The 21,923-nt window shown below is 39.5% G+C and overlaps 1 protein-coding gene across 1 annotated transcript; it reads left to right on the forward strand.

Annotated features, from left to right (window-relative positions):
- Positions 1-484: 484 nt before the first annotated feature.
- On the forward strand, positions 485-21,717 carry cyth4a (cytohesin 4a). The gene is made up of 14 exons (XM_017713294.2): positions 485-595; positions 3,015-3,075; positions 4,825-4,907; positions 7,176-7,240; positions 9,982-10,048; positions 11,737-11,855; positions 12,727-12,807; positions 12,960-13,072; positions 13,831-13,979; positions 14,666-14,777; positions 14,951-15,027; positions 15,314-15,385; positions 18,170-18,318; positions 19,094-21,717. Exons 1-14 carry the CDS (start codon positions 590-592, stop codon positions 19,182-19,184), a joined length of 1,245 nt encoding a protein of 414 aa, XP_017568783.1. The 5' UTR covers positions 485-589; the 3' UTR covers positions 19,185-21,717.
- The last annotated feature ends 206 nt before the right edge of the window (positions 21,718-21,923 follow it).

The following is a 21,923-nucleotide window of genomic DNA, read 5'->3' on the forward strand; positions in this document are numbered from 1 at the left end:
GGTTCTGTATAGCACCAAAAAGGGTTCTTCTATAGATACAAGCATGACATCATAACAATAGAAGAACCCATTTTCCAAAAGCTTCTATGTAGAACCATTTCAGCATGTAAAGAACTACTTGAGCATGAAAATTTAGAACTGAAGTTCTAAACAGGACCATTGTCGCTACTAAAGAACCATCTTTTTATAAGAGTGGGAGTGTGTTTGTGTGTTAGTTGAGTGTGTATTTAGACATTCGTGGGGACCACACCGTCCCACTGTGACCTGACATTTAGTGCTTGTGGGGACTTTTAGCTGCTCTTCTTGAGTAAAACATGCTTTTAATGGAGTAGAAAGCTGATTTGGATGCTGAGGTTAAGGTAAGGGTCGGTTTAGATTGCGCACAGCTGCCTCTACATGCCAAAGAGCAGAAAAATATCCCACAAAGGCAGGAATACAGAGTTCATTGTGTGTGTAACTGAGACAGACAGACAGAGAGAGCTGCGTCAGCTATTGTTCATGAGAGTCTCTCTCGTCCGGTGTCGCGAGCAGCTCCGTCTGAATGTCTGTGTGGCAGTCGGTGGAGTTACACTGAGGCACAGTTACACATATGAAGGTAAGCGACTCTTTTATCAAAAAGTGCATCTTTTCTTTTATTCACTGTTTCAATTACTTCAAAACTCTATGAAGCACGTTCAGCACTGGATTGTACAACTGCATAGTAGCTATTCCACTAGACAGTGGATTTTGGTGTGCTGTAATTTTAGAAAGCTTCACTTTCTAAAGGGCTATAATGTTGGATAATGTCATTTACTTGCATCATAACCACTTTCACAGCCTACAAATAGCCTTACTAGCCAAATATATGAGCAGTATCGGATATTTTGGTATATATTTAATGCACACTGTCGATATTGCAGTCCTGTTTAGTGTATCACACCTTCATGATAGCTATTCCCCTGGACAGTGAAGTGTGATTTGCTTTAAGTTTACATTGCTTCATTTTCTAAATGAGTGCTTCTTTTAGTTGCATTTTACCCTCTTTAAAAGCCTATAAATAGCATGGCTAGCCAAATATATTAACTGCATTTGTTATATTTATGTATAACTAATGCACACTGTCAATATCATAGTGTTAAATAGGATCGTGCACCTATGTGGTAGCTATTCCCCTGGACAGTGAATTGTGATTTGCTGTAATCTTGAATTGCTTTATTTTCTAAACAGGTGAAATGTTGGATAATGCCTTTTTATACTCCTTCGAACCTCTTTAGTAGCATTCAAGTAGCCTTAATAGCCAAATACATTAATAGTCTTGGGCATATGTTATATGATGTCAATAGTATACAAAGCTTTATTCTCTATACAGGTCAAATAAAGGGTGATGTCTTTTTGTAATGCTTTTGTTGCATTATAGCCCCTTTGACAGTCTACTAGCTGAATATTTTAACTGCATTGGTTAATTTTGTGTATATTTAATGCACACTGTCAGTATTATAGTCCTACATAGTATAGTACATCTACACACAAGCTATTCCACTGGACAGTGACTTGTGGTTTCCTGTCATTTTATAATGCTTCATTTTCTAAATTGGTCAAATGTAGGTTAACGTCTTTTTGTAGCCCTTTAGTTGCATTAAAACCTCTTAAACAGTCTTCAATTAGCCTTGAGAGCCAAATACATTAACAGCACTGGCTATTTTTGTAAATAATTAATCAATATTGTAGTTGTATATTGTACAGTATGCCTATAGTAGCTGATCCACTGGACAGTGAATTGTGTTTTGCTGTAATTTTACATTGTTTCTTTTTCTAAATGGGCCAAATGTAGGTTAATGTCTTTTTGTAGCCCTTTAGTTGCATTAAAACCTCTTTAACAGCTTTCAATTAGCCTTAATAGCCAAATACATTGACAACATGGGCTATTTTTTTACGTAATTCATCAATATTGCAGTTGTATATAGTGTAGAACACCCATATAGCAGCTATTCCAAAAGACAGTGAATTGTGGTGTGCTGTATTTTTACAGTGCTTCATTTTCTAAATGAGGGAATAGCTTTTGTGTAGTTCTTTAGTTGCATTATAACCTTTTTAACAGCCTACAAATAGCCATAATAGCCAAATATATTAACTACATCTGCTAATCTCTATATAATTTATGCACACTGTCAAAATTTTGCCAATTGGGTTAAAATGAAGCTCATAAAGCTCATCAAAAAGCATTTGTCAGGCTGACACCTACATTACTTGACACCTACACCTACATTTTCATCTTCTTTCAGCTTCTCGTTCATATGAAGGCCTCAGTTGTCAGAATGTTCAACGTCATTTAACCTCCAGACATGTTATGACAGCTGAGGCTTCTTGAGATAAGCCTCTATAAGGGCCTATATAGGTTTATGTCAGTTGTCATAAAAGGCTTATAAAGGTGTGGTGTCGCCTTGCACATTTAAAATGATGGTTTTCAAGGGTTCTTTAGTAAAGAAAATGGTTCTATAGAGAACCATGAAGACTCAAAGAATTGACGGAGAATGTGCTGTAGATGGTTCCATACAGAACCTTTTTGAAAAGGGTTCTATATCACATCAAAAAGGGTTCTTCTATTGTTATGATGTCAAGTGTGTTACAATAGAAGAACATTTGGAGAATCCATAGAACCATAGAACCCATTTCAAAAAGGCTCCATATAGAACCATCTATAACGCATTCTCCATCAATCTGGAGAACCCTTTCATGATGCAAGAAACACTTTAATCATGAAATGAGTTATTTGAGTGTTCACGGTTCTACATAGGACCATTTTCTTTACTAAAGAACCCTTGAAGAACCATCATTTTTAAGTGTGCATGAACGCTGCCCTTGAATAACGTGTTGGAAAGTGAGCAACAACATACAAAACTCTGATAGTTTTGTTTGCATAAAGATTAAGCCAGAAGAAGAAACCACAGTAGTTCTGCAGTGACATATATAAACCCTTGAGGTCACTCCGAAACTGGCCTAACTTTAAAGTAACTCAAGTTCCTGTTTAACTGCAGTCCCCCTCCAGCACGGCCAGCATGGGCACTCAGAGAAAAGACAGTTTCCTCTGGGGTAAAGGTAAGCGGCTCGTTCTTACTGAACTCCTACAGCATGTCAGAGTGTCAGCATGTACCTGGACTAGGACTGTAACTGTCAGCAATATTAGTGGTGGACTTTTCTACCTATTGTTTTGATAATTGAGTAATTGTTAAAACAAAAATGGACTTAACTGAGCAATAAAACATGCAGAGTCTGATTCCAGATTTCCAGATTTCCTGGAAGATTAAACAGGAGGCCTCGAAAAAAAACCCTTCAGTGTATTTCCCCGTATTAGGAGCTCTGGGTCTATGCCGGTTTTCACTATGGGAACAACGAACGGCCTGCTATTGCACCCTATGGTCAACTATAATGTTCCAAATCTGATGTGTCTTGCTTTTCCTCTGAAAAATCACTGGCTGCTCTCGTTGATCAAGAGCCGAAATTTGACTACGGCTACATGCAAGCTAATGCGGGTTGCACAATGCATGGGCAACCTCACGAAGAGACCCCAAGCGTTCTCAAATGTGGTAATGAAAAGACTTTCCCTGATTTTTTTTCTCTCATTTTCCTCAATTTTCTTCCCCAGTTTAGTCGTTTCCATTTCCATCCATTTACAGAGCCCCCCCGCCCCCATTTACACGATACTACCAGCACAAGGAGGGCCAAAGCTAGCACAGGCTTCCTCCGAGTCCTGTGAAGCGCCACCGCGTCTGTTCATACTGCCGCTAATGCACTGTTATTGGAACACGCTCAGGGGAAAGCGCCAAGTTAGCCAGTCAGCTAACAGATGCCTGCTCTCGTTAGCTATGTGCCAATTAGCCAACTGTCCTCGCTTGGATTCCTAGCCACGGATGGCCATAGCATGAACTCGGAATATCCTGATGACAGGGCCAATGCACCACTCAGGAGCCTTAGTATGTAACAGTGTTGAAGCTCAGTAGCTGACTTACTTTCATGTGATGTCATTTCAATGAGCACGAGTGTTAGCTTGGGTGTAGCATATATGCAGCATCAGTCATGTTTTGACCTCACAGTTCGGAGAATCCAGGAGGGAAACTGCATGTAGGACAAAATGTTTTGGATCTGGAACAATTTGTGCAGTGCAACTGGTGAAAATGATACTCATTTTTCCCAACGAGAAGAACTGCTTTGACCCGGACTTCCAAATATGGGCGTGACAGAATGACACGTGACTTTAGAGTTCTACTAAATCTTAAAGTTTGTCATTACTCATTAACTGCGTAGACTATATTGCAAACTGGCTGAGTTATTCATAAGTTACAGACGAGTGTAATAAATGTTCCGGACATTTATACGGTTAACGGATTAACCGTGGCAGCTGCACATGGATCGAGTAGGACAGTGGTGGAAACGACATTCTGAAGAGGAAGCACAGTGATTTAACCAGGAACAACTGCAGCATCACACTAAATCAGCCGCAGATCCTGTTGAGCTCATTTAAATGAATGGGACTTTATTGCATTTGCTGTGTACTAAAGTTTGGTGGTATGCAGTTGCAAGTATTGGTGTCCAGTAAGTGCCTATTACTCTAGTCTAGCAGTGAATGGCTTCAGCTGAAATAGTAGGAAATGTAAACAGGCTTTTATCAAGCTTTAGCGCTGAATACATTAATTCAAAGCACTTACGGTAAACGAGAGGGAAGCAAGCATGACTTTAGCCTGAGATATAAAACTATGAGTCAGCAACTCTGCAGATATTTCACATGTGACTTTTCAAAGGTGAACGTGTTGCTTAGTTGTGCTGCTTGTTTGCTGATGTCGTCCACAGCTCCAGAAGGTTTCAGCCAGATGGAAAAGAAACCGACTGAAGGCATTAGGGTCCACAAGAACGACATTCTAGATGACATCCAGGTACTTACGGTTTCTGATGTACCTCTTTATTTGATGTATGCTGTTCATTTAGAAACTAGTCCAGACGTCCAGGGAGGTCTTACATGAGGTCATTTTCTGCACTTGTCAAATTATCTTGAAAAAAGCAGCTTTTGTTATCTGAGATCACAAGACAAATAAGACATGATCTCAAGATAACAGTCCAGAAAATATCAAATTATAACAACTTCATGGCCTCTCTGGATGAGGAATCCGATTTTTGTTTAACCTTTTAAGACCAACACTGACACACTTGCGCATATTTCTGCATTTTGCACTTTTATTTTGTTATTTTTTTGTTTTTTTTTGGACAGAACCATAAGGTTTTTGCCCATAAACACTCCCACTGTGACGTTCTCTGAATCAGAAAGTCCTGTTGGCTGTGGCAACTTAACTAACACAGCCATTTTCCCCCAGTTTGTGCACTTAAAATCTCCGAGTGATGGAATCTCATTGGCTATGGCTCACTTACCAAAGCCAATCAAACGCAGGGTGTGGACTAAACATCTCACTGCATGTCATAAATAAAGATTTTGGACTTAAACTGATCCGTGAACAAAACAATTGGACAAGCATTCTGCCACGTGCATTGAAAGGCTGCGCATGTTTTCTGTAAATTCATGCTGTAGGTATACATGTCAAGTAAACAACCCTCAAGGACCAATTTGGGCTTGTATTTTAATGCTATTTCTCTAGTTCCAAGGGCAAAAAACATTCCTCTAGCTCCACCCTGGATGTAGTGGATCATTCAAGACATGTTCGGTGTCCAAATTTTGCTTCTTTCATTTAGCACTGGAGCTGCAACACTAAAGTTGCTAACAGACTCTGAGTTAATAGTAACCCAAATCTTTTCCATGAATAGATCCTCTAAACTTCTCTCAACTCCCTCAAACTATTTCCAGCTATTCATTACGGTCGCTCAGATTCTTGATGTAGTTGAGGAAGCAGTAGGACTATACTATAAACTATAAACTACATGGCTGTTAGATGGTTTTGTTGCTTCTGTGAATATATATCTTTTTATATATTTAAATATTCTTCATCTTCTAGATGATGTATGTTCATATCTTCAGATAAAGTGGCACAACGTGTTTTTAGAAGCCGTGTCATGAAGTTTGAGTTTTACATCACGTTTACGTCACGTCTTCTTCTGTGTGATTCTTCTGATTACTGTCTGACTCGCGTCGACCTGGAGTTTCCATTACCTGATTACTCCGGTGCCTGAAAATATGTTGATCAGATTACTGATAAAATCTGATTTTCTGCAGTTACTGGATTGTTAACTGCATGTACATACACTCAGTGAGCCATACCGCTTCCTATAAACATCGTCAAGTCTGCGTGACCTTACTGAAGCCCTGGACGCAGTTTGAGTGGAGAAGTTCTTGACAAATGTTTAGAGAAAAGTTTTGGGTGACTATTGGCTTCTAGTGATTGTTAGCCGTAGGTCTGGTTTTAAACTAAAGAAGCAAAATTTGGACATCAGACATACCTTGGCTGATCAAAGATATCAGGGGTGAGTGGAAAATTGAGTAAATTTAGATTCTTTTGACGGACAGTTCTTTTTAATACACAGTTCTCTCACTTCCTTGATTAAGGTGCGTGGAACTCATCATACAGTGGAAAGAGCTTCTCAAACATTCCCAGTAATGATTGGCTTGCTGCATTAAAGCTTGTGCATGAGTCATCTGGTCATAATCTGTTTTTAACGACACGCTTACTGTCCACTATTTCGGACCTACTCCCCCTTGTAGCCCCATGTTTCTTGTGTACAGTTATACCCTGCAGCCCATCTGTTGATGCTATATCTTCATCAGTGGTCAGTTTCCTACCACAGAGACACACTTGGCTAAATATTTTTGGTAAGTGGTCCACGCCCAACTTAGCAGGGACCATGATGTGTGTGAAAACCCCAGCAACACCACTGTTGTATCTGATATACTTATACAAGCACCACACACACCATGTCAGTGTCGCTGCTGTGCTGTGAATGGACCACCGCCTAAATTAGATTTGGCAACAGTGACTCTGTGGTCGGAAGCTGGCTGGTGATGAATGGGGCAGAGGGCAGCTGATAAACTGTGCAGCAACAGACTTTAACTGTATACCTATAAAGTGGAGCTGTAAGGAGGTGGAGCTCATGAACTGGCCAGAGAGGGAAAGAAAAAGAGGTTTCTAGGTTAAAATGAATGGCCAGCATAGCATATGAATGACCTCTGATTGAGCTTCCTCCTCCACTGCCTTTGACAGAAAATCAGATTGGACATTGAAAATGTGCTGACTGAAATCCACACCATGGAGTCCAACCAGGAGAAGTGAGTATTTTTATTTTTTCTCAGCTTAGCTGACTGTGTAGAAGATGAGATGCTCACTATCGATTCCCAGCTTGAGTTTAAAGTTTTAGCCATTAGTGCTCTTTGATTCTCCGTGTCATTTATTAAGTTGGCTTGACCTTCTTTGTTTTCACGGGTCACAGCTTTCACGCTAGAACCACAAAATTTGGCAGGAACATAGAGCCTATATTGGAATAGTCATAGTGGGCTTGTGCTTATGGAACATGTAGGATTTTCCTGCAGCTCAACATCATTTTTTCCCATCAGAAATGAATGGCAGAATGTTGAAACATTTTTAATCTAACTGGCACAAATGAGGTCACAAAAGACATTTCTCACACTGACCCTCATAGACAATACATGCAGACTCATACGAATATACTAGCACATATATACAAACATATTAGCAACCACAATAGCCACAACCCAGCAACATCATAGCAGCCAGCTGGGATACCACAGCAATGGCCAAGCAACGCCTTATAAGCCACCTGGAATACCACAGCAATGACCAAGTAACACCTTAGAAGCCACCTGGAATACCACAGCAATGGCCAAGCAACACTTTAGGAACCACCTAGTTTACCATAGCAACACCATAGCAACCACCTGGAATACCACAGCGATGGCCAAGCAACACTTTAGGAACCACCTGGAATACCACAGCAATGGCCAAGCAACACCTTAGAAGCCACCTGGAATACCACAGCAATGACCAAGCAACACCTTAGAAGCCACCTGGGATACCATAGCAATGGCCAGGCAACACTTTAGGAACCACCTGGTTTGCCATAGCAACACCATAGCAACCACCTGGAATACCACAGCCACTTCCAAGCAACACCATAGCAGCCACTTGAGATATCACAGCAATGGCCAAACAACATCATAGCAGCCACCTGGGATACCATAGCAATGGCCAAAAAAAGCATAGCAACCACTTGGAATACATTAGCCACAGCCTAGCAACATCATAGCAGCCACCAGGGATGCGAAGCAACACCATAGCAATCATCTGAGATGCCGCTCAGCACCAGCTTATCAACCACCAGAGATTCCATACCAACAGCCTAGAAATACCTTAATGACCACCAAATTTACAAGGCAGATTTGTGCATTACTGGCATAGCTTTACTGCTAATGTTGAAGCTTTGCATCATTCAGATTTGCTATGAAAGTCTGTTAAACAGGAAGTCAACTCAGCATGATTAGTCAAAATCTCCTCTATAGGCTTGAAGGCGTGTCATCATTCTTTACTTGGTGTCATGCCCAGATAATGAAGACTGCTCTCGCCGTTCTGCTCTACGGTACAAATAAGTGACTCTTTAAGGAATATGAATGTTGCTACGTAGCACCACTGCACAACGAATAAAACAATATCCCACGCCAACCAGCAAGCTTGGTCAGACGTGTAAAATTACTTTGGTAACTGTGTTCATTAGTACACTTACTTTCATGCGCCATCAGTTCAGTGTGTTTAAACAGTTCAGTGTTAGCTTGACTGTAGCAATATCGGATATAGGAATATTCATATTTTGACCACTAAACCAGCTGAGAATTCAAAGGATTCTGGAAATTTTTGCTGAGCACAGGACCCAACGCCATAAACGGTGTTCTTTTCTACCTAAACGGCCCGGAAGCTGTGAAGGCATCAAAGAAACATTCAACTTTTCGAGTTGCATGGCCATGACTTAATTATCTTGTTCCCATGCCATACTAAATCGTGGCCACGCATTATTTGGACTTATACAGAATGTTACGAGCGGGGCTCCTTAACACCACTTCGCTTTGCTGGCGTTGTCTTTTTCTGGAATGTATTGGCTTCTGATCACTTATGAACCATCCTGGGAATTTTGTGGGAGCTGTTCTGTTGGGAATTGTTCTCTGGCATTTGCATGCATCTCAACAGGATTTCGACTTCGCGTCTGCCTTAGACCCTCCTCATTTCATTACCAGATTCCTGCTCAAAAGTTCAAGTGTGAAAGGGGCTATGGTGACCAATATGGATTGATGACATCACTATAATATAGTTGCATAGTTTTGGTTGTAGTGTCTCTACATTCCCACTAATTCTTCCAAGTACATCTTCGGGAGTTTTTCTTTGCCACTGCCACTCTTGGATTGGTCAGTAGAGGCATGGACTCATACAAGGTGCGATTATATCTTCTTGTAGCATGCGTTTTCCACCATCAGTCCACCAACCACATGCTGGAACTACTTTTTCTGGAGGAAGGAATTGCCAATATTAAAATGTATTCGAAACAATGTCCAGGACTTCTTTGCTTTGTGTTTTTCTCCACTTTGAAAGAGAGACTGCAGTGTAAAGGCCACACTCAGGGTCGTGTAGTACTGCTTGCCTCGCAGCCCGGATATCTGAGGTGAGTTGGTGCTCCGTGTGCGGGTACGTGCTTCCTGTTTCATCAGTAGACAGTTTACAAGAAGCAGCTGAACCTCAAATAGGCCACAGCCAGGAGCGTACGTGGACAGAACAGCCGCAGAAAATGATGAAACAGATTAATGAGCAAATAAATTTTCCAACCAGCCATGTGTGACGTGACGAGCGGCTCGAATGATGTCGTCACAGCCTTCTGATAAGCCCAGATGGAAGATAGCAAAGCGGTCATTCATGATAAGTTTGAGTGACACGAATCACCGTCATGTTGTCCGGTTTTCCCTTTACTCCCTTATCTCTGAACTGTGAATTTGATCTCGTTCCCCTTCAGTAAGAACGTCGTGAGGGCGAAGAGGTTCCTGTGCGGGAAGAAGAAATTTAACATGGACCCAGTGAAGGCAAGTGCTTCGAGGTTTGTCCAGGTTGGAAAAGTTGTGGAAAAAAATGAGGCAAATAGCCCGAGATTCCCGACTGCGTTCCAAATGGGTGGAATAACATGCTATTGTTGATTTGAATATATTTGGAGGAAAAAAATAAACAAAAAAAACATAAAAAGCGGCGTGTGCAAAAAATTAGGACACGTTTTATATTTTATGTTGTATTTTTTTTTTCATTTGTAATATCTTAAACTAAGCAATAAATAGAGACTGAGCACTAAAATGAGCACAAACAATGCCATATTTTAGTGTATTAAGATGTGTTACCATTTTTTTTAACTTAAATAAGTCAACAAAACATAATTTGACTGGCTTTTTTTCAAACCTCTGCACACGACTGGAAGAAAATGAGGTTAAAGAAAGAGCTGGAGGAAGAGAGAGTGAAAAAAAAAGAAAGCAAGCAAATGACAGAACCACATCCTGTGTTGCTCAAGAACAGATGCACTGAAAAACCGGCAGGGATGTTTCAGAAAAGAGAAGTGCTGCATTTAAGGGACTTTAAATTCACATAAATGTCAGCGGTATTATTCAAAATAGTGAACATATGACGTCATAATACTTGCAAAACAGTAAAAGCACAACTGTAACATTTGACTGAAAAGCAAAACGTACAACGATTTTAATTTCCATCTGCCAAAAAGTGAGACAGGTGAATTGGGTCTTTTGAAAAAAGAAAAAAAAAACAATTATACCACAAAGAATCTTTCACAGCTGTTTTACAAGTTTCTTACAAGTACTTTTCCTATTGAAACACTTATATATGCATAAAATGAGCATAAATAATGCCGTATTTGAATATATTAAGATGTGTTACCTTTTCTTTTTAACTTAAATAAGTCAGCAAAACAATGAAAACAATTTTATTAAATTTGCCAACATTTGGAAATTTGCAAGTGGAGAATAACAGATTAGAATAAATCTAAAATAAGCATGTTTCTGTTGAGATTTGGCATTTTTGTGATTGCAGTTTATATAAAGATTAAAGTCATTTCCTATTGTAGTGTTTTGCCTTAATAAGAAGGAAAATCAATCCACTTTATTTCTATGTAATTTAGGATATTGTTCACTGGTTATATATATATATATATTAGGTAATAAATAAATAAATATATATATATATATATATATATATATATATATATATATATATATATATATATATATATATATATGTATATATAAAACCTTGTACCATTTTTATCGATTTTCAGTTTTTTGACATCATTTGAATGCATGTTGGCCTTTACATTGTGTGTAAATGAAGGATGGACCACAATAAATGGACAAAAATGACTTGGAAAAAATTCTGATTACATTGACTTCTATTGAAAATAATGCATGTTTTTCCTTCTTCTGTAAAGTTACCATTTTGAAGATATATATATATATATATATATATATATATATATATATATATATATATATATATATATATATATATACATTACAGGTATTGGTTTATAAACGTACTGAAGGTAAAACAGCTTTAATGGAAACTGTAAAGTGGAAAACAAACCCACGTACTTCATGTTAACACATTGGATGTATGTGAGGTTTTCAGTCAGGCTTGTGGTTTCATTGGTCTGGTCCTGTCACAGCATTATAGCTCAAGGCACTCTGACTCTATCTGTGCCTGTGTCTCACTATAGGGCATCCAGTACCTGCAGAATAATGATCTGCTGGACAATACTCCAGAAGCAGTGGCGGAGTTTCTCTACAAGGAAGAAGGCCTCAGTAAAACTGCTATTGGCAACTTCCTTGGGGAAAGGTATGACAATGATGATTTCTGATGATTAGTGGTTAAACATTTTTTTTACAATTAATGCCCTACTGGAGGTGGATTAGTTTTCCCTGAGGAGGTATAGTTAATGTAATTTGGGATGTGATTAGTTCAGGATGAAGTATCTGTGTAATTTCATTCAGATTCATACTGGATTAAAATCACTCCACAATTATTACAGTCAGACTGTAAAACTACACACTGCAGATTCACACTGGATTAAAATCACTCCACAATTATTACAGTCAGACTGTAAAACTACACACACTGCAGATTCATACTGGATTAAAATCACTCCACAATTATTACAGTCAGACTGTAAAACTACACACACTGCAGATTCATACTGGATTAAAATCACTCCACAATTATTACAGTCAGACTGTAAAACTACACACACTGCAGATTCATACTGGATTAAAATCACTCCACAATTATTACAGTCAGACTGTAAAACTACACACTGCAGATTCATACTGGATTAAAATCACTCCACAATTATTACCGTCAGACTGTAAAACTACACACTGCAGATTCATACTGGATTAAAATCACTCCACAATTATTACAGTCAGACTGTAAAACTACACACTGCAGATTCATACTGGATTAAACAACTATATTTGCCCCTTTTGTCTATAAAAGCAGTTTATTCCAATATATTCCAGTACTGTTGTGCTATTTTCTTAGTTCAGTGTGTTCCTGTGGAGAGGGAGGTTAACTCACCGACAGTCATGCTCTATCATGTTATTATATGCTATTCGTGAATATATTAGGTGTTGTCTGTAAATCATTGGCTTGCAATCATTTCCACTACTGTGAGGTTAATGTGTGATATTGTGTGTCTGTGTGTGTTTAGGGAGGAATTCCACCTTCAGATACTGAAAGCCTTTGTAGATCTCCATGAGTTTTCAGACCTGAACCTTGTGCAGGCTTTACGGTGGGTGCTGTCCGTCCGTTAACATACAGAAGTCTGCTCATTATTGTAGTCGTGTTACACTATCATGTAAAATATGATGCTTTAAAGTGTTAAATAGAACAAATACTGTTGAACAGTTCTGATTCCTGATCCTTCTCCTCTGCGGCCTGCAGGCAGTTCTTGTGGAGTTTCCGGCTTCCTGGAGAAGCCCAGAAAATCGATCGCATGATGGAAGCTTTTGCTCAGAGATACTGCACCTGTAACGTGGGGGTCTTTCAGTCCACAGGTACAGCAGCCCCTGGCATCAGTACAGGTGTCTGGTCTTGTAGGGAAAACTAACTATTTGTTGACAGAGGTTGCACTTTTTAAAATACAGTGTTTGCCCCATCTCCTCTTTCAAACATTCGAAATCTGTAGGGGCAAAGAAATTTGCTTGAATTGTTCAAAGGAAGAAAGGAGATGTAAAGTTAAGGAGATGGAAAGTTTTCTGATGAGAAGATAATCCTTTCCATTGGCTCTAACTCATCATCATGTTCTGGCCCCGGATTACCAGATAAATGGTGACATTAGGTGACTAGGCTTACAATAAAGGGAAGCACCTTTAATGTTAACTTACAGCTCTAGCTGCTTATATTCGGCACGTAAGAAATTGTGTCAACAGTACCATGAGATTAAAAACAGACCTGCATATACAATGTCCTTCATAATGTCCCCTCCTCGGTACTGAAACCAAACTACACCGTAACCTCCAGTCGCTTCTCAAAACATCAGCCACTTATACTGAAAGTAGGCCACAAGTAGAGGTCCGCAAAACGTGGTTAGGTACATTTTCATGTTCAGAAGGATGTTTGGTACAGAAAACCACAGAGAGGCTTCTGATTCAGAAAGTTTGGGATAAAAATCACAAATTTCCCCTGAGGCCTCCCACCAGCAGACACACTGTTATTTGGAAAACAGGACCAAAGTCTTATCTGACTGACTCTTTTGGGGGTGGAGGGTTGTGTAGATTTCAGTTTTGTCAGAACTTTTGTGTTTCTGTTACAGACACTTGTTACATTCTGTCCTTTGCCATCATCATGCTGAACACCAGCCTGCACAATCCGAATGTAAAGGACAAGCCAACGCTGGAGCGCTTCATCAGCATGAACCGAAGCATCAACAACGGCGGGGACCTTCCAAATGACCTCCTCATGGTGAGGGATGCACAATGCAGACAAAGTCCACCGAGATTTGAAACATTAACCCCATAAATTCTGAAATTCTGCATCTGGCTCCACATTTCAACCCTTAAAAATGACAAAACATGCACATTAGGTAAGAGGTGCACAACTCCGGTCCTGGACAGCCGGTGTCCAGCACAATTTGATGATTTACCGGCTCACAAACACCTGATTACACTCATCTGTTAATTGTCAAGTTTAGTTGCTGTGTCTGAGTTGGGCAAACACCAAGCTAGACATTGGCCCTACAGGACAGGAGGTATGCACTTCTGAATCAGATTTGCAGTAGTTGCTGAATAATTCATAGCAGTAACTGAATAATTCATGGCAGATACTGAATAATTCATAGTAGATACTGAATAATTCATAGTAGATACTGAATAATTCATAGTAGTTACTGAATAATTCATAGTAGTTACTGAATAATTCATAATTGTTGCTGAATAATTTGCAGCAGATAGTGAATAATTCATAGTAAGTACAGAATAATTCAGAACCAGTACTGAAAAATTCATACTAGATAGTAGGTACTGAATAAGTCGCCTAAAGAATGGACAACAAGTCTAAATTTTATAATTTTATAGTCCATAAATTTTAAGCATTTATTCCGTTTTTAGAAATCAATTTTTTATTAAGTCTTTTCCCAAAACCCTTTTCAGAAACTGTACGAGAGCATTAAGAACGAGCCGTTTAAAATTCCAGAGGATGATGGGAATGATCTCACTCACACCTTCTTCAATCCTGACCGTGAGGGTTGGCTTCTGAAAGAGGGTGAGTGGACTGCTTAAACCATTCTGTTTAAAAAATGAGATTAGAACTGATTTGGAACATGTGGTGTTTGTGCCTAATTAGCCATAGCGTAGCATTGTACTGAACCACCTGGAATACCAATGGAAGGCTTGTTATGGCACCTGACGCATAATGTTCCACCTCCTGTCCTATAGGGGGCAGAGTGAAAACGTGGAAGAGGAGGTGGTTTATATTAACAGACAGCTGCCTGTACTACTTTCAGTACACCACGGTGAGTATGATACCTGTCTAGCTTTCTTAAATATAAATAAAGGATAAAAAAATTCAGAATAGGAAACACGGCTCAAAATAGTGCCGACTGTCTAATGAAATGCTCTTATTATAGTCATTCAAAAGTAGAAATGAACTAGAAATTTAAAGCACATATTGCACCACATCTTTTGGATAAATGTCCAAAAACCCTTCCAAGCATTTTGGTGCAGGCCTTCATCAGGGAGAGTGACGCAACAAGCGCTTACGTAACTAGTGATACTGATTAGCCTCTCTGTTTGTCTTAGGACAAGGAGCCTATAGGGATCATCCCCCTGGAGAACCTGTGTGTGAGGGAAGTGGACGACCCACATAAACAGGTACTGCTATGCTCTAATGCTCATATATACACTTTGATCTTTTGTCTGTAGTGGACTCCCCCTCCACTTTTGACCTCGGGGGAACGCCCAGGGGTGGTATTTGCACTAGACAAATGAAGGCAGCCCACTAGGGCCTCCATAAGTCAAAGGCCCCATGATTGTTGATTTTAAATAACTAAAAAAATGTATAGATATGTTACCCAAAAAGGCTCTAGCTCCCATTCCTAGAACCCACCCCTGAGAACCCCTCCCAAAGGAATTCTAATACACAAAGGGGTCGAGGGATCGAAGGAGTTTTCTACCGGCCAGTCTGTTAATTATGTCCCCAGTGGAGCTTGAAATATATATATTTTTCATTTGTTTCCTCCAATTTTAACCAGTTCCACCCACTAGTTAGGACTCCCCCAATCACGATACCAGCAGCACTAGGAGGGCAAAGGCTAGCACAGGCTTCCTCTGAGACCTGGGAAGCGCCACCACCTCTTTTCAAAATGCTGCGCAACGTCATTGGACAGCCAAGCGTGCTTGGAGGAAAACACTAATCACTAGTTATGCTACAGATGCCTGTGCTGACTAGCATCTCACTGGGTGATTGGGGCAGGGAGGGGGGCATAGTGCCCACCCAGAGAGCGAGGCCTATAGTGCTCTCTTGGACTCCCAGCCCCAGACAGCTGTAGCATCAGCAGGGACCAAACTCACGATCTCCTGATAATACAGCCGACGCTCAGACGGTTGGGCCACTTGGGAGCCATGAAATATTTGTCTGTCGGGTCCCACCAGGTTCTGACATCATTTTCCAAATATATATTAGTCTCGAACCAGGTTCACATTCACGGTACGCCTCCCCCTTACTTTATTCTTCCTTCCTATTTCCACTTCCTTCAAATATATATTTGATTTTATCTGTTGCGTTGGAGTCACCCACACGAGTGGTCTACAAAGCACACACTTGTGAGCAAAGGGCCATGCAAAGTGTTCAGGAAAGCACACTTTAGTGCAGCCAGTTGGACACTTAGTCTATTAAGAGGAGCATTTTTATGTTGTACGTTCACTATGAATGTTTATCCAACATAAATCTGTTAAAACTTCATTTGTTGAGACTGTTTTGGAGAGCAGATTGTTTTATTATAATGAACTGGTTGACATCTTTGATGTTTCGTTTTTTCCATGGCGGCTATTATTACCACTGCACGGTAGCCGCTGCTGTCCCATCAGGTTTTATCCAGCTCTTTGGGTGATGATGGCCCAGTTCAGGCCCGTTTCAAACAGAGTTTTTTCATGCTCGGGTCTGTTCCCCACTCAAAAGCTGATGGCGTGGTTCAGGTCAGGCTCGGACAATATGTTGTGCTAAAGCTATGTTTGAAAGTGTTGGAAGGGATTAGTCTGTGCCATTTTTGAAATGTATCACACCCACACATCCAGCGAACACTCATTTTAAGTTCTGGAGGGAGGAGGGGAAGTCCACAAGTAAAGGAAACTGACCGAAGGGCTAAAGAAACAAATCCTCCAAACTTACCTTCACCTAATCAAGGTCTTCAGGATGCTGAACATTTGCTCGAGGTGTGTTGAAAGGGGTAGATGTTCAGGATGTGCAGGGGGTGGTGCTTGGACCCCTGATTTACCGTTTCATAACAGAAGTGAGACTGAGACTGAGTAATGTGAGTCAGAAGGATTCTGCTTTTTGAGTCAGCCACACCTGGCAGCATGTCACTAATACAAGAGTGGCAGAAAACGTCTACTTGTGGTTAGAGTTGAGCCTTTCTGGTGGGTAGATTTGCCAAATCCCTGTGTGGTTAGTGTAGGACAGAACTTCTGTTGTTTTCTTTAACTCTAGACTGACTATTCAGATATTAACTTTAAGACATACATCTACTGGAAATTATTCCATATCTGCTATGAATTATTAAGCAAGTCCTATAAAATTTAAAGTATCTACTACAAATTATTCAGAATCGACCACAGATTATTCAATTTCTACTATGAATTATTTTCTACTATAAATGATTTAATATCTACTATGAATTATTTTCTACTATAAATGATTTAATATCTACTATGGATTATTTTATATCTACTATGACATACAGTATTTAGTATTATAATACTGTACTGTATAAATACTAAATATAGTATTTAGTGACCAGTATGAATTATTCAGTATCTACTATAAATTCTTAAGTACCCATTATACATTTTTAAGTAGCTAATAAGTATCTACTACAAATGATTCAATATCTAGTATTAATTATTCAGTATTTACAATGATTTATTTAAAAATCAGCTAGGAATTATTAAATATATACTTTATTCACTTTCTACTGTGAATCAAATATCTACTATAAAGAATAAAATATATACTATATACTATGCATGACATATTATAATATGTAGTAAATGCTACAAATTATTCAGTATCTACCATAAATTAATAAACATCTACTCATTTTTAAGTATCTTCTGTGAGTTTTAACCATAAATGATTTAATATGCACTATGTATTATTTCATATCACTATGACATATATAGCAAAATCTATGAATTATTTAAAATCTGTTATGAATGATTCAATATAGAGTTTAAATTATTCAGTAGCTACTGAGAATACTATATACAATCTACTAATACTATGTACTATAAATATAATATTGACTATAAATGATTTAATATTTACTATTAATTAGTTAACATCTACTTTCAATTATTCAACAACTTTTATGAGTTATTCACTTTAAGGGCTAAATATTTTCTTTGTGTGTGTGTGTGTGTGTGTGTGTGTGTGTGCAGTTCTGTCTGGAGCTCTTTAATCCTAAAGGGCAGAAGATAAAGGCGTGTAAGACTGATCCGGACGGCAGGGTGGTGGTGGGGAAGCATCAGTCTTACAAGATCAGCGCCGCTTCTGCTGAGGAGCGAACCGACTGGGTCGAAGCCATCAGGTAGCTGAGTAATGCTGTGCCTGCACCCAAACCTAATCCTAAATCCTTCCAAATCAAGTTGCAATTTTAGAAAAAGATCAGTTCTGGGAACATTTGGTCCTCACTAAGACACAAAAATGCACATCTCATTCTGTACTGCTCAACTGATGTTCCCTCGCACGGAGAGGTCAATTGGGCAGCATTTGCAATTTGGCTCTGAATGATTATATCTATCTATCTATCTATCTATCTATCTATCTATCTATCTATCTATCTATCTTATATATATATATATATTACATTACATTACATTACATTTACATTTAGCAGACGCTTTTATCCAAAGCGACTTACAAATAATGAGGTACATAGAACATGTCAAAGCATAGTCAGGCCTTAAAGGAGGCCAAAGGGTAATAGCGGGGTAGAGAAGGGAAGGAGGGCAAGAAGGAGATGAGGTTGGTAGCGGTTATATATATACAGATGCATAAATACACTAAAGCATACTAAAACAACCATAAAATACAAAGTGCTGTATGAAAATAAGTAAGTAAAATCGCACAGATTTTATGCAGGTGAGAGTGCAGAGGTGCCTTTCACGTCCACTGAATGAACTGAGTGACTAAACACTGTAAACGATAACATGTGTTAATAGTTGTACATGCATGGGTGTCTAAACAAGTGGCAGTGCCATATGCAGTATGTATGGATGTATAAACAAAGTGTCAGTGCTATATGTATAGATGTATAAATGAATAGCTAATAAGACCTATTTTATGTGCTTGTCACTCCTCAGAGCGTGCATCACCAAAGACCCCTTCTACGACCTGGTGTCCGCGCGGAAAAGAAAAGTCATCAGCAACAGCAGCGCAGAGCCCCACCAATGAGCTTCAATAAGTGTTTACGTGTACAAGTTATAACCAGGAATGGGTAGGCAGCAGCGGAGTGACTCGACGGACTGCTGATTCCTGGCTTGTCCTAGATTTGGATTTGTCTCAGGAAAAATGACATTCCATTCGTAGACACGAACTGAATTAGCATTTTTCTTATTAAGTCCAAACTGCTTTTAATCCAATCCATACCATGGTTTTCATATAGATGAAAATCAGGTGTGAATGGCTTGGATTGTACCCTGGATGTAAATTCCGCAAAGCTCACCAAATGTACTTGCTCCAGAAGTCTTTGATGCAAAAATTGAACAGTGCCTGCTTTCCAAGCCATTTGATTGGCTATCCTCTTTTCACATGGCATAACACTGTATAGTCATTGCCATTTTAAGGACTGAATCAGAGAGTGGCTGCGCTGCACGACGCCTTTGACTAGCTGTGCTTTGTGAATGATTCACCTGCAAGACGTGACAGAAGCCGTGAGACGAGAGACACACAGGTCTTAAATTCAGTGTTTTCACTCCAGGTTTGGAGCCGCTGCACTGTATAGTTTAGTGTTTCTCACTGCTGTTCACACCTCATTCAGCTCAAGGAAGGAATTAATCAGCTAATAATATCAGGAATTTTAACCAGGTAACCACCATTATGCAGTGCAGGGGTTTCAGGACTTGAGCTGAACTCTGAACTAACTGCACCAGCAAACTTACAGAATCACGCCTGTCGAAAAACGACGTCGTTTTCTGCCCCACGTCATTCACTCTGATATTTAACATTTATGATTCTCCATTCAAACGTCATTTAAATCAGAATCAGAGAGTAAAGCTATACCGTCTGTTTGCATCTCCGTTAGGGGGATGACTGCTTATTTCTTGGCTGTTAGCCCTCTATTGCATCCATTATGAAAGCAATTTAATAACCTCACTTTCTTTGATTATTACATTATATACTTATAAAATAATATATACTGATTATTAATCATCTGTCCCAGTTATTAAATTCAAAAAAATTTTTTTAAATCATGCAGGGATCTTTTTGGAGTCTGTTTCCTTGAGGCAACATGGTGAGGCAATGGGAAGACATTATGTAAATCTGTGCTGAGACCTGGACTGTGACTGGATAGATCCATTCCTCTGTCACACAGTGTTGCTTCTAGGCAACAAACATAGTTCTGCAAATTCTCATAACAAAAAAACTTCATACTGAACGTTAAAAAAGGTTTAAATGTGGCCAATAAGAGCTCGTATGACCAAGTGCCTGCTTTTGTTGACTTACTCAAACTCTTCCCTTTATGATTACCCCTGTTATTGTCTTTAAATATGCTTAATGTTATTGTAACGTGAGGAAAATGAGTTTGTTGCCCTGAGGCAACATCGTGCAGTAGAGGGCTAACATTAGCTAAAGTTACCTAAAGGCTAACACTGTTCACATCTGTGTTGATTAGCTGATATCGTTTCCCTCCAACGATGACAGAGTTGTTCTCTTCTTTATGCAACACCATGGGATCCTTTACCCACCCTGGCGCGAAGAGCCGGTGGGCTTCTGATCTTGATCTGACTGTTGGTGTGACCTTTACTTCGCATGTGCCCGTGTAGCGTATGCAATGGAAAGAGAGGCAGTCAAGACACTTCAAATGAAGCTGAAAGACAGGATTTCTAGTGACCCCATTAAGCCAGTCCAGTCCAGGTTCATCAACGCCACCAAATGACAGCGAGCTGATTCGTGGTTCCGAACGTCCACGGTTCCACGGCTAGCCACGTTAGCATGCCTGCGTTAGCACTAGCTGCACCATTAAAATGTCAAACAAGAGGTTAGCTTAACTTTTTTTTCAGTGGACCAAGCTGTGGTTTAGCACAGCGGCTGCGCTTCTCGGCCGCTTTTTCACTTCCCATACGCTGCTGAGGCTACGGGTGGCCTTTCTGGGGCTTGGCGAGGTTTGCTCGGTGTAGTCATCTGTGGAGGTGTGAGAAACGATTGTCATGTTTAATTGTAGTGTTCCAAGAAATGGCGCTCTGAAGCAGAGCACTGAATTTCACTTCCACTGCGGTTACTGTCTATAAACATCAACTAGGCAGTTCACTTGCAACGGCAATGCTAAAGAGGAAGCTGCTGTTTGTCAAAGTAAGCGTAAGGCAGCTCAGGGCTAAAGCAGAAGTTCCTTGGGCCTTTTTCTGAACTCTCGTCAATCTTGATCCAAAACTAGAAAATATCTTCAGCTAAATTGACTCCAGAAACGATTCTTATGGTTGGAAATGACAAGCCGTCACATGAAATGGTTTTAGAAGGCCTTGACTTTACCATATTATGTGACTCAATGTTAGAATCCTGTCCTGATGTGTTGTTTTCATTTTAGTATGAGCATTTTGTATCATATGTACGTGTATTTTTGTAATCTTAGTAGATTAATAATTTTTCCAAGTGATTTTATAATGTTTACACATGCTAGCAATGTAATTTAGTCTTCTTCAGTACCAATAAGCTTAGTAAAACATTCTGTAAATGATTAATTTATTAAATGTTACATGTTAAACTTTGAGCGTTTCTTTGGTGCTGTGTACAAAATATAAACGAATACATTAGACACACTTTGAACTCATCCTGAAAGCACTGACAACAGTGTCTTCTGATGTTCATTCATCTGAGGACTCTTGAGTTAAGCTACACCTCTTACTTTGTCTACACTGGCTTTACAGCAGGCCTTTGCATGTAGTGGCCAGCAGAGGGCAAAACAGCTCCATTGGT

Source organism: Pygocentrus nattereri, chromosome 14 (genome assembly GCF_015220715.1).
Source record: "Pygocentrus nattereri isolate fPygNat1 chromosome 14, fPygNat1.pri, whole genome shotgun sequence".
Classification (NCBI taxonomy): domain Eukaryota; kingdom Metazoa; phylum Chordata; class Actinopteri; order Characiformes; family Serrasalmidae; genus Pygocentrus; species Pygocentrus nattereri.

Bases quoted from the DNA above. Each gene is read 5' to 3' on its own strand.
- cyth4a (XM_017713294.2), top strand. The intron at 14,778-14,950 runs GTGAGTGGACTG...CCTGTCCTATAG, and splicing joins GGGTTGGCTTCTGAAAGAGG to GGGGCAGAGTGAAAACGTGG. The intron at 15,386-18,169 runs GTACTGCTATGC...GTGTGTGTGCAG, and splicing joins TGGACGACCCACATAAACAG to TTCTGTCTGGAGCTCTTTAA.